This window comes from Brachycentrus maculatus, unplaced genomic scaffold (genome assembly GCF_059751285.1).
Source record: "Brachycentrus maculatus isolate JH-2025_06_01 unplaced genomic scaffold, ASM5975128v1 h1tg000911l, whole genome shotgun sequence".
Taxonomy (NCBI): Eukaryota; Metazoa; Arthropoda; class Insecta; order Trichoptera; family Brachycentridae; genus Brachycentrus; species Brachycentrus maculatus.
Genome location: NW_028281636.1, coordinates 116,361 through 130,302, shown reverse-complemented (window position 1 = coordinate 130,302; position 13,942 = coordinate 116,361). Strand labels below are relative to the sequence as shown.

The 13,942-nt window shown below is 38.3% G+C and overlaps 1 protein-coding gene across 1 annotated transcript in view; it reads left to right on the top strand.

Annotated features, from left to right (window-relative positions):
* Positions 1-13,942, top strand: part of LOC148299879 (protein unc-79 homolog) — a 58,953-nt gene that overhangs the window by 31,783 nt on the left and 13,228 nt on the right. Inside the window, exons 15-23 of the mRNA XM_088275542.1 lie at positions 891-1,069; positions 4,651-4,724; positions 4,802-4,981; positions 5,723-5,953; positions 6,514-6,610; positions 7,070-7,203; positions 9,463-9,657; positions 10,883-11,021; positions 12,042-12,196. Coding sequence (XP_088131668.1) covers positions 891-1,069; positions 4,651-4,724; positions 4,802-4,981; positions 5,723-5,953; positions 6,514-6,610; positions 7,070-7,203; positions 9,463-9,657; positions 10,883-11,021; positions 12,042-12,196 — 1,384 coding nt within the window. The remainder of the gene's footprint in view (positions 1-890; positions 1,070-4,650; positions 4,725-4,801; positions 4,982-5,722; positions 5,954-6,513; positions 6,611-7,069; positions 7,204-9,462; positions 9,658-10,882; positions 11,022-12,041; positions 12,197-13,942) is intronic.

Below are 13,942 nucleotides of genomic sequence, written 5' to 3'. Positions count from 1 at the left end.
GGTGCAATACTTCTTCTCCGTCTTATTCCTCATTGCTGAGGGTTGTGACCCTTGCAGAAGCAATGACTCTTCTCCAGTTATCCCTTGACTGCGCTGCACGTAGCGCTCAAACCACTGAGGTGCCTGCTGCTGCCTTAATTTGATCGGTCCATCGTGTGGGGGATCTTCCTCTCCCTCTCTTTCCCTCCAGGCTACCGATCACAACTAGTCGTTCCAGGCTATCCTCGTTGCCATGCGCAACGTGTCCAAAGAACTGGAGAATCCGTCGGGTACAGATATTGGCCAGAGTCAAGCCATCCAAGCGTAGTTCCTGGCGAATGGACTCATTGTCCATGTCCATGTTTCCATGGCTCCTGACAAGCTTCATCTTGGTGTTGTTACTCACAGCCCGGTCTTTCCAGATCTTGTCTAGCTTAGACATGGCACTTTTGGCGATGGCGATACAACGTCTAATCTCTCCTTCACATGATGCGCATGTGCAGTACTTAGTCAGCCATATATGTTTTACAACATTTTTTTTTATAAAATGAAATTAAAATTACAATAATAAAGAAATAAAAAAAGAAAAGAAACCGCAAAAGAAAAACAATTAAAAATTAAGTAATTTTTTTTTGGAGAGATGTAGTAGATGAAGATCAATCACATCGCTGGCAAACGCAGCACTGTGCTCCAAGTATGTCAATGCATAAGTATGTTAAAATTGCTGAAAACTTGCAAATATAGCCCTTATTATTAGGTGTGTGTACAAAATCAACAATATTTTTCTCAAATATTGACCGATTTTAGTATTTCTTTCTGGTATCGATCAGTATTTCTGTATTGATTAGCATTTCTTTCCGTTCATCACCCGACATAGGATAGCCCGTGTAACGGAGTTTTTCCTCAAACAGGTGGCCAAGTTGATACCGGGCAAGTCTCTGGAGTCGGAGACTGCCAAGGCGTCCGCAGCGAAGATGTCCCCCAAGTCGGCTCACTCCATCCAGGTCATCGGAGGAAGCGCTTCTGCTCAGACGCACTGCGCCCAGGTCACCATACGCCAGGGGGGCAACTCCAAGGAGTCCGCCAACAAGTGAGCTTGGGTTTATTATTTCTTGCGCCTGAATTGCGCCTAGACAGTTACTGAACCGGTTGACCATAGTGAAGTCTGTACTACGCCCGAAACTATTAGGTTAGGTAAGCGAAGTTGTCCAACTCCGTAGAGTAGCGGTTCCAGGTTGAGTAAAAATAAGTGTCAATTTCCTATTTAGGGTTGGTAGGGCAAAAAATTAAACACTTTCCCATCTCCGAATTCAACCGGCAGTTGAAGGAAAGAGCGGGAGAATTGTTTCTACTCCCTCCATCGCAGACAGTACATTTGATTATGTGAGATTTTCTTCAATTCAATTTCGCATAAACATTTTTTTATCCTGAAATAATAAAATGGTCAGTAAATGTAAAGAGAGCAATGCATAAAAACAACTGTTTCTAGAAACAGTTTTACCTCAATCTAGAACCAAACATGTTTCGCTAACTTCATTAGTAACACGCGAGAGCCTTATCCATATTTTTCGTTGTTGTTGTTGCTGGATTTAACTCACGAGGGCCATTATTTGTAAGATATGCCTCCATACAGAAGCACCTTATTACAAAGAAAAATATGAAAATCTAGGGATTCACACGGTTTACGATTTGCCTATGATAATTTTTTGCCCTGTGCAGCGTTCAAAGTCCATTACTGAACAATTTTATTGCCTCGATTCTTTTTCAACATAAAGTAGAAAGTATATATATATATATATATATATATATATATATATATATATATATATATATATATATATATATATATATATATATATATATATATATATATATATATATATATATATATATATATATATATATATATATATATATATATATATATATATATATATATATATATATATATATATATATATATATATATATATATATATATATATATATATATATATATATATATATATATATATATATATATATATATATATATATATATATATATATATATATATATATATATATATATATATATATATATATATATATATATATATATATATATATATATATATATATATATATATATATATATATATATATATATATATATATATATATATATATATATATATATATATATATATATATATATATATATATATATATATATATATATATATATATATATATATATATATATATATATATATATATATATATATATATATATATATATATATATATATATATATATATATATATATATATATATATATATATATATATATATATATATATATATATATATATATATATATATATATATATATATATATATATATATATATATATATATATATATATATATATATATATATATATATATATATATATATATATATATATATATATATATATATATATATATATATATATATATATATATATATATATATATATATATATATATATATATATATATATATATATATATATATATATATATATATATATATATATATATATATATATATATATATATATATATATATATATATATATATATATATATATATATATATATATATATATATATATATATATATATATATATATATATATATATATATATATATATATATATATATATATATTTCCAAATTCATGTCATATATATATATATATATATATGACATGAATTTGGAAAGTTACTGCGGATAAAACACTTGTTTTATGCGCAGTATCTTTCTACAACTCTCTGTCGAGGAATCCGGATAATCGAGATGCATGCAATGCTGGTGGATTCCTTTTGCATGTTAGTTCTTATTTTATAGAATATCGATAGCCATACGAAAAGTAAAGTAAGTAATGATGAGATACCAATTAATATGTACATAGATTTATTTATTTGTTTTCTATTACATTTTACTATACATACAATGTTTTGTAGGCAGGCAGAACCCGCAGCGAGATGTTCATTTACACCAAACTATAAATATTACAAAATAAAACATAAAATAAAGTTAACACTTTCCTTATCATTCATTGTATACTTCGTAAACACCGGTGTCGGAATAATCCTTCAATCATCAGGTTAGATGTAGACTAAAGTGAAATTGTTACGGTCTGACATTTAAACAAAATTATATTTAGTATTTTCTAACCTTTCCCTCCCGGTGATATGTATATATTTACTACAACTCGACTTTTAAAATGAAAATATCGGTATAAGATATAATAGATACGGGTTCAAAATTTTTTTAATCCTCCGTAATATAATTATGTATTACATGAAAGTATTAAAATATAAAGTTATTATTTTATTTATTGTCTCGGCTTATTATTAACTTTGTGGTAGGACATGTTACAATGATTAAAGAAAACACTTGTTTTATACCACTTGAGTTTTATTATAGACTACATGTTTCAGAAGTTAAACTTCCATCATGTTATTATAATATAACAATAACATGTTATTATACAGACCTGAATGATGGAAGTTTAACTTCCGAAACATGTAGTCTTTAATAAAACTCAAGTGGTATAAAACAAGTGTTTTCTTTAATCATTATAAAGTTATTCATTTGCAGTGACGGAAATTAATAATTTGTGAAATAATCGGGGATAAAATCACCAATACACAAATGTTTTTAAATATTTGAGTGCTTTGTGTATACGCGCATGTCTTAGTGTGTTTACTGCGCCAGTAGTGCGCAGATCGTCTTACGCGGCGGTCGTGTCACTACGCTAGCTATTTCGGCTACTTGCGATGTATTTTTTTCTCGTTTTTAGATACTTACCAGAGCTATCATTCCAAAATTGTTACATTTAAACTTCAACTATGGTCCATAAAAGTAACATTTAGGAATATTATTTTTTAACATCCCATCAAAGATGAAGAAGAATATGGGAGTCTGGGCATTTACGGGGCTGACGACCGTCATAGGCTGGTTTAAGTGATCACTTTATACACATAACATTCACCAATTCTACCCATTGTTGACAACCACACTACTCAAATTCTTGGAAGTTCTATATATATGAACCAATTTAGAAACCTTGTTCTTGAATCACTAGAACTTCACTAGAGACATGTATTGGTGAGATGTAAAGAAGCTTTTTACTAAGCAGAAACTCTTTGTGAGGTCCGAATCCTGGATTATAATATTCACATTATAGGAATATTCACATTTTCATATGGTGTAGGAAACACATATTACCAGTGTTTGAACCGTAAGGGAAAGGTTAAAGGGGTATTGTACAATGTGAAGGATAAATGAAACACCGATATCCGGAGCATGTGTAAGACGGAGGGTATCGTGAGGTGGGGACGACAACCAAGGCGATACTGGAATGAACGTATTAAACAGAATGTCAGAAGACAGACTTCCACGTATCCCCCTTCAAGGAAACGAACCTTCGAAAAGATGGAACGACAGCTGGGAGTCAACATCCCGAGAGCGACATGCGGAGGCGCAAACAGATCCCTAGGATCTACCAAAAGAAAAACAAGAAGGATGTATGATAAGGAGAGAGTTATATTACCATAAAACACAAAGTTGACAATGCTTTTAATATACAAAATATAAAGTAAAGTTATTGTAAATTTGAATTTGTTACATGCAGCAAATCTAAAGTAGAGAAGACGGATAACTCGCGCGGATCTCCCAAAGCTCTCGGGAGACAGAAGCGCCTCACAGGTCTGTAGTTGTTGGATACGCTAGATTCCACTCACGCATGACGGTTCGGACTGATCCCCCACTCTGTTGGTGCGCAGATACGCCTCGCTGCCTGCCCGGCTACCAGTCCGCCTCGGCCAGCTGCTCCTCGCCGGACACGGCGCCCCCGTCCAACGGGGAGGGGCCCTGCAGCCCGCGCAGCCCCTGGGCCCCGCCGCGCCCCCTGCCGCCGCCCAACGTGGAGCGCCTGCTGCCCATCGGTTCCTCCACCAGGATGTGTGAGACAGGCTTCTTCCATGTCGTATTGGACTATTTTACAATATTGTAATGGTTTACCCATTGGATAAGACAAATTATTGAGCCATGTGACAAATCTGTCCGCCTCCGTGGTAAATGGTTAGCGTGTTTAGCTACCATGCTGGAGGTCCCGGGTTCGATTCCCAGGGGGGGTGAAAATAAATATTAGTGATTTTACACTGTAATATTTATTTAATTTTACCCTGGATTCGTACCTGAAGCGGAGGGCTGATCACCTTTCCTTCATGTGTTAACGATCAAGATAACGCCGCCTTTATAGTAGATGCAGTGCCCTATGCACCAATGGGTGCGGATGAGGGTATAAAAATAAAAAAAGTAGAGAGGTGTAATATGGTTAAGTTAATATCAGGATAGAAGAGTGTGGCGTTCCATCCGCTCTGCCTATCCCTGCAGGGAAACATCATGGTTTTTTATTATTATTTTTTCTATACATATTACATACATAAGTCATATCTTACAATGTAACACTGCTATATTTGTGTTTTTATTATTCACACAAATATATCAATTTCATACTATTTCTGTGAGCCTAAGCGGCTCATTATTAGAAAATAGATATCAAATTGTGGTAGAGTGGGTTCGAACCCAGAAACTGTGACTTAAGAGTAACACTAACCACGGGACCACAACCCGACATATTTTTTGCTAATTAAAAAGCTACCCATGTGATTTGCTAATGCGGGGCGTTGTGCGGTGTGCAGCGGCGTACGCATCGCCCGAGTCCCCGCTGTCCAAGATGGAGGTGCTCTCGTGCGGGTCCAGCGAGCCGCCCTCCAGCGACGGGGGCGAGGCCACGTCGCCTCAGCCCGCCGCGGGCCCCCCGGGCCGCTTCAGCCTGCTGCACATCGGCCAGCACTGCGCGCCCACTGGGGGGCCCGCCTTCACGCAGCTCGTGGACCGCGTGAGGGAGGCGCTCTGCATGCCGCCACCTGGTAATGTCTCACTTCGTGTGCCCACTAGGTATTATCACACTTGGCAATGACCCACCAATTTGATATTATCCTACTTAAGAGCGATCCACCCACTTGGGATCATCACACTTGGCAGTGACCCACCAACTTGGCATTATCACGCATAGTAGTAGACCCACCCACTAAGTATTATCACACTTGACAGTGACCCACCAATTTGGCATTATCCTACTTAAGAGTGATCTACCCACTTGGGATTTTCACACTTGGCAGTGACCCACTAGCTTAGCATCACGCTTGGTAGTGGACCAACCCACTTGGTGATATTATATTTGATGATTTTTATTTGGTGATTTATATATTGATATTGCCAAGTGTGATATTACCCACCCAATGGGTAATATCACACTTGGCAATGACTCACACACTGGGCATTATCACACTTAGCAGTGACCCACTAACTTAGCATTGTCACACTTGGCAATGACCCACCCTCTGCGGAATATCACATGTGGCAGTGACCCGCATACTGGGCAATATCACTCACTGACCGACCCTCAGTTAATAAAAATGAATTTCAGATCCTGTTAGCAAGAAAGATCGCTCTCGTTCAGAATTGGGAGTCGCTGGTAAACAAGACACTCTGGCCAGGCAGTCTTCCGGTGAAGGCTCTTATAGGTAAAAATCCATGTTCAGCTGTTCAGCATTGATTAGGTGGAACACTCACTGTCTGTGTTTTTTTTCTTTTGAATGGAATTGCATTTATTATTTACCTTGCTTATTATGTACAAGCTTTATAGAACATCAAATGATTTTTAGTTTCTTCTAGCTAAAACAAAGATGTTTTATTTTAAGCTGTGTTGGGAGCAGGAGGGATAATCTACTGTGGGCAAATCGTGAAATTCTCAGCATTTGCTCATTGCTGGGGGGTAACAATATAAAACTCCTCCGGAGAAGCCGAATACAACAGACCTTCTGTTGCACTAAAAGAGGGGTCGGTATTTTGTGTCCTATTTTGGTTTATGGTTCCAATGTCAATGGTTTATGATACCACCTCTCGTGACAGTTCCTTATGAACTACCAGAGATCCGATGTCGTATAGGTCCTCATCCAGGCTCCTGTGTGTTGTGTGCGCAGGTCGAGGGGCTCCAGTCCGCGGAGGCTGACCAAGCAGGTGGCCCTGCTGGAGTCTCCGCCCACAGCGGGCCACCCCGACTCTGCCGACAGCGTGAAGACCCCCATCTCCGCCCCGCCACTCTCTGCGACCACGGGTAAGGATCTCTCGCTTCATCTTCTCTAGCCTTCTGTCCTCCACAGCTAGATATAGGCCTCTTCCGTATCTTTCCATTTTGTCGCTGCTTGCAGCCAGTTTCTACCCCCCACAGCGGCGATTTTTCTTCTTCTTTATTTTAAATTCTTTTGCATTTCACAATATATTACAATTACAAGTACCAAAAAATATAAAATGTTAATACAAAAAAAGATCCCACAAAGGTATGGCCTGTGTGTGGGTATACATTATATTTAGGTTATAATAAAGGGCACTGTCAAGAATACAATAGATATTATCAGAAATAAAATTAGATTAAAAGTACTAATATAAACTACAAATATTTGATTTTTACAGAAAACAAAAAATCAAAACGATGAAAATGAAAAAAGTTAGCAAATATGTTCTATATGAGTTATATTTATGTATGTTTAAAAGAAGAAGGTACTTAGATCTGTTTTTTTTTTTAATAAATAATTTAAGCAAAATTTAAAATCGAAACAAACTTAGGTAATTAATGTCTAACATATAGTCTTCGTCTAATGTTTAGCATGGAAGATGAAGGAGAGTATGGTCATGCCCAGACTTTATTTATACCATAAAATCTTATTTGATTGCATGTCGTAAATAATTTACTTTTTGTATAAGTATGGTAAGATGTACTGTCGGCACGGTGAGGGCACATCATCGTAATTTGTAATTATGTGTAGGATGAAAAATGAATCTTCTTCTTGCTGGCTATATCCCGACTTATCGTCTTTGTAGACCGCTGGGGTCAGCTCTCCTCATCCTCAGGTTGTAGGTCCTTCTGTCACGGGTAGCTTTACCTAGGGCAGTACCTAGGAAATCTAAGATATTGACCCTGTTAAAAAGAAACTCATAATTCTGAAAGGTATTAAAGAAAACCTAAAAACTAAGAGCAAAAGACACAGTCAAAAACAGAAAACTAACAGATCAAGACAGTATTCGGAATCAACCTCTGAATGTTCTTCGTCATCGGTGGAAAGTAGTCCCAAATACAAGATGGATGCCAACACATCTCGAAGATCTAATCGAGGTAACCTTTGACTTATACGTGTAATATATCGGTGTTGCTATGTTTTTATTTTTGTTGTCATGATTTGCGATGTTTTATTGTCGCCAGCATTCATCCTATCGATCCTCTAGTGCATGGGTCGGCAACCTTTTGTTGTAAAAGGGCCAAATATTTTTCATGGGGATCAGTGCGGGCCGCACTTGCAGTAGGTATACGTACAATATTTATGTACAAATATTTTAATTTTAAAAATAAAACGCTAAGTGTATATTTTAACGACATTTATTGTATTTAATAAAATCAATGAGATTCCCTTCGCTCCCTTTCTCGCTTCCTTTCACTCGATTGTGTATAATATCGTCCGTCATGTGCGTTGCGGCGAGAATCTCGCGGGCCGCACCAAGATGTCTCGCGGGCCGCAGGTTGCCGACCCATGCTCTAGTGCATTGTTCCTGTGCGTGTGTGCCGCGACACACCGGTGTACCGTGGTGATTAGTTGGTGTGCCGCGGAAAAAGTCTACTTTTGTGACAATAACACAATTGCTCTAAATTTTAATTGCCTGTGCTCAGTTGAGTAGGCTCACATTTGGCATTAAACATAAAATGTTAAATATGTTACCATAATATGGTAAATATGCGCCTCTGAAGTTTCTTAATTGGTAGGTGTACAGGAAATATTAGAAAATTGAAAAGAAAAAGTTTGCGGAACACTGGTATAGAGTATTCAACGTCCACTATTTTCGCGATAAAAATTCCCTCAAAAACTATTATTTGTGGAAACATTAAACTTTTGGTTTCCACAAATTGTGATTTTTAAGTGCATTTTTATCACCAAAATATTTCTATTTTTAAAAATTATGCTATTAATTTAATTTTTTACCGCCAAAATAGTTTCTACAAATAATCGTTTTGAATGCGTTGTTATCACGGAAATATAAAAAAATATAAAAGTCCATAAATTTGTAGTTCATTTTTTATCACCATAATACTTCATTTTTCCTTTTCTTGTAAGGCTATTGTTCTTCTAACCCTTATTCGCACCTAATGGTGCATAGGGCACTGCACCAGGGTTATCTTGATCTTGAAAGTTTGCGGAACACTGACCTAGGCCATGCCTTCGAATCGTGTTATCTTTCTGCAGGATCCATGAATTTTTTGGTCCTCCTCTAGTTTTGTGGTCTTTCGATGAAAAATGAATTAAATGTGAAATGTGGTTGATGGCAGGGCCGTACCGGGAGGACGGCAACATGTGGCAGCGCCACCGCAGCCGCGTGTCCGCGGGCGCGCCGAGCGGGGCGGCGTGGCAGGGGGCGCCGGGCGCGCGCCCGCTGGACGCGGCGGCGCAGAGGGCGTGCCACGCGCAGCCCGACATCCGCCAGTCCGCGCGCCGCATCGGCGACGACTGCTCCGTGGAGAGATGTCAGTATGCTTTACTCATCAACAGCGCCCAATATGGCAATATATTATAGATGTTACGATGGTGATTATAAGGAAATAATTTTCAATTATTTAGAATACTCAAACAGATCAGGAATCAGAATAATCGGCAGGTATGTATTTGTCCGCCTCAGTGGTGTAATGGTTAGTGTGCTTAGCAAACGTCCTTGAGGTCCCGGGTTCGATTCCCAGAGGGACTGAAAATAACTGTTTTTTACACTCTATTTACTTACTTTTAACTGGTCCCTGAAGCGCAGGAGTGGTGATCACTCCTGCGCATCAATGCTACAATGCATCAATATATGATATAGTGCCCTATGCACCATTGGGTGTGGACAAGGGTGAGTAGTATGCAGGACATATAAACTCAAAGAACTCACTAATTATTTAAATTCAATTATCATTTAAATATTCATTACAATAACACATTTTATGATTTTGACGGATTATATAAATGCGATCCCTCAGACTAATGTGTGGCAAAACGATGTTTGATAGATGTTTGAATGATGAAATAAGGAAAGAATGCAAGGCTAAGCTAAAGCATTATCGATAAAATTAAGAAAGGTGTGTTGAGATGGTTTGGACATGTGGAACATATGAGTGAGGAAAAAATGGTTAAAAAATTTATGAGTCGAATGTAGTTGGAAAAAGAAGCAGAAGAGTCCGAGAAAAACTTGGCACAATCAGGTATGTCAAATATATGAAAGCGGCCGGGTCAGGAGTTGTAATAATCGTCGGGTATTTATGAGGAGATGCATGAATGTGGAGATGCATGAATGTGGAGGAGGCGAAGAATGTTTGCAAAGACAGAGTGGTGTGGCGTTCGATTCTCTCTCCCTCCAGGGGAAGGTAACCATCACGCCGCTTCCCCGCCCCTGCGGGTGATGGTTAGTTATAAATACAGATTGTAATTACGTAAGCAAAAACACTGTTTCATCTAATTGGTTTTGAAAATATGTATATATATATATCTGTGAAAAAAAGTGGCGGAATGCCGTGCATCGCGTTACATGGAAAAAAAATCCCTGGTAGTATGATGTACGAGTATAAGGAGATGCAAGAGTGCGGATGTGGAAGAGGCAATTGTTTGCAAAGACATTCTATTATCTCTGCCGATCCCTCCGGAGAGCGCGATCAATTTAGGTCACGAGATCTGAAATACCGGAGCGATCTGCGGCGAGGTACAGTGGCGGTCCCGTTGCAGGCGCCGAGTGCGGCACGGTGATGGAGGAGTACAGCGACGAGGAGCTGGGGCTGTGCATCATCGTGCTGGCCACCTTCGTGCACCGGGAGCCGGCGGCCGCCGCGCCCCTGCTGCCCGAGATCCTCACCCAAGTGTCCAAGTGAGCGCACATTGAAAGCTGTCCCATCCCATTCCCAGATCCGATACAGAAGCATCCAGGCTTCCTGACAGACCTTCTCTTGCAAAGCAATTAGGAAAATGATCATGGGGTATTGAAAGCTGTCCCACCCCATTCCCAGATCCGATACAGAAGCATCCAGGCTTCCTGACAGACCTTCACTTGCGAAGCAATATTTTATTTTTGTTTTATCAACTACGTTTCGAAATTTATATAAAATGTGAAACAAAATTGTATTCTGATTTTACTGTGAATAAACATTTAAAAGCTTACAATATCCCTGTCATGTCACTGCCAATCTAAATAAATACAAGTTTGTAAATCCACCACCTAATTTTCTAGAAGTACCCCGGTGTGGGCAGTGAAAGGGATCAGTATTTAGTTAGATCAGTTAGTCAGCTAGATCCGATTCCTACCCGACGTTGGCCGCTACAAGATGCCTCCAAACCCCGGCCAGCACAGCAGACAGACACGGAACAGTGCAAAGACATTTACAGAAAATACTTAGTCATCGCATTTCCCACTCAACCATTATTCATTGACACTATTACGGATCCCTTTCACAAGTAACAATATATATATATATAATTTTTTACTTGACTCAAGCTTATCACAATCCTCGCAAATGATGGACAGAAAAAAAACAACCCTATCTCACAACCTGGCACAAAGTCATAACCACGACACAACACATGTGCAACAACAACACACCACAATGCAATACCTTACACAAAGATAACACCCTTATGATGCATTACTTTAGATCAAACATCATCATTTAGAAGTAACAAATACAAAGTCCGCTCAATCAATCTCACTGCTGAGAGCCGAGGAACAACGTGCCGCCAGACGCGGAACGGTACCGGATCTAGCTCTACAAGTTAGTAAGGCTATAATTCCTTTAGTGGAAATGGAATTGCAAACACAAGTAACGTCTTGTGTTTGCGTATGCATATCCCACACTGCACCGCCAGCACTAGTGACACGCAACTCTGGGTGCAGGATCGCCCAGCTGCCCATGTACCCGTGGCAGAGCGAGGCCAACGTGCACCTGCCCGGGGGCGCCGTGAGTGTGGCGCACCAGTTCCTGCGCTGCGTGCTGCATCAGCTCGCCCCCAACGCCGTCTTCGTGCAGATCTTCCAGACCCAAGCTCCAGGTGCGCCACCTGACCTAACCTGATGTCCTTCTAGCTCCAACTTAGCCCTAACCTAACCTAACCTTATATCCTTCTAGCCCTTACCTAACCTAATATCCTTCTAGCCCTAACCTAACTTACCTAACCTAACCTATTATCCTAACCTAACCTAACCTAACCTAACCTAATATCCTTCTAGCTCGAGTAAGGTTAGCAGAATAGCTAAAGATAATACCACCTTGATCAAAAAATTCACAGAATAATTCCGTGTGGCGCTCTCAGTCACCCGATTTGAGTTTTCTTTTTTTACTTAGGTTGCCACATCTGTCATTGACATTCTGTGAAATTTTCAGCTTGATAGCTTGACATTTGTAAAAGTGACGCCGTATTGAGTACATCTGCGATTGTGAGTGTTTTCGATTTTTCACAATTTAACAAATGGAATGGAATTTGCAACAACAAGTTTGTATTAAATTTTGCGTTAAAAACGGTTTCAGTGGTGCGACAACATTGGAAAATCCAGAAAAGTGTTTTGGCAAAAATTCTCTGAAGAAAACAGTCGTTTACCAGTGGCAGTTTTTATTATTCTTTATTTTACTTTTTCATTGAATACTCATTTCATTGAAACACGCTGGTTTTTCATCTAGTATTTCTAGCCCGTAACTCCATTATAATCTACTACTACCGCCGTTACTACGGTAAAATCATATTATTTTCTGACATCTCATCAAAGATGCACAAGAATATGGAAGTCTGGGCATTTACGGGGCTGACGACCGTCATAGGCTGGTTTAAGTGATCACTTTACACATGTGTAACATTCACCAATTCTACCCATTATTGACAACCACACTACTCAAATTCTTGGAAGTTCTGTATATATGAACCAATTTAGAAACCTTGTTCTTGAATCACTAGAACTTCACTAGAGACATCTTTTGGTGAGATGTAAAGAAGCTTTTTATTGAGCAGAAACTCTTATATTAGTATGTGAGATCCGAATCCTGGATTATAATCACACACATGAGAAACGCCAAAAAATACCATTTTCATTTTTATTATTTAAACTTGACCAGTTTTGTCCGCCTCCGTAGTGTAATGGTCAGCACGCTCGGCTACCGTTCTGGAGGTCCCGGGTTCGATTCCCAAGGGGGGTAAAAATAAATATAAGTGATTTTTTCACTGTAATATTTATTCAATATTACCATGGACTGGTACCTGAAGCGGAGGGCTGATCACCTTTCCTTCATAAGTAAAACGATCATGATAACACTGCGTTTATATGACACAGTGCCCTATGCACCATTGGGGTGCGGATAAGGGTTAAAAAAAAAAAAAAAAACTTGACCAGATACAACATTTTGAGTGTGTCCAAATACTTGTTCACAAAATCTGGATTATCTCCAATTACAGGAGTTGTTTTCATATTATTTTTTCAAATAATATATAAATATTAAAAAAATAACTCCTGTAATTGGAGATAATCCAGATTTTGTGAACAAGTATTTGGACACACTCAAAATACGGTAAAATCAGTTTGAGCTATTTATTAGCCGGGGTTCGTAGGTCGTAAGAATGCAATATTTTATAAATAAACTTTTCATAATTGGATAATTTAGGTGAGTAAGTATTGAATAATTGGCTTAATTTCTTTTCCCTCCCGATAATATGTATTTACTACTAATCCACTTTATAAATGAGGATATCAATATAAAATATAAAGGGTTCTGAATTTTGTATTCCTCCGTAGTATAATTGTCGGGTTGT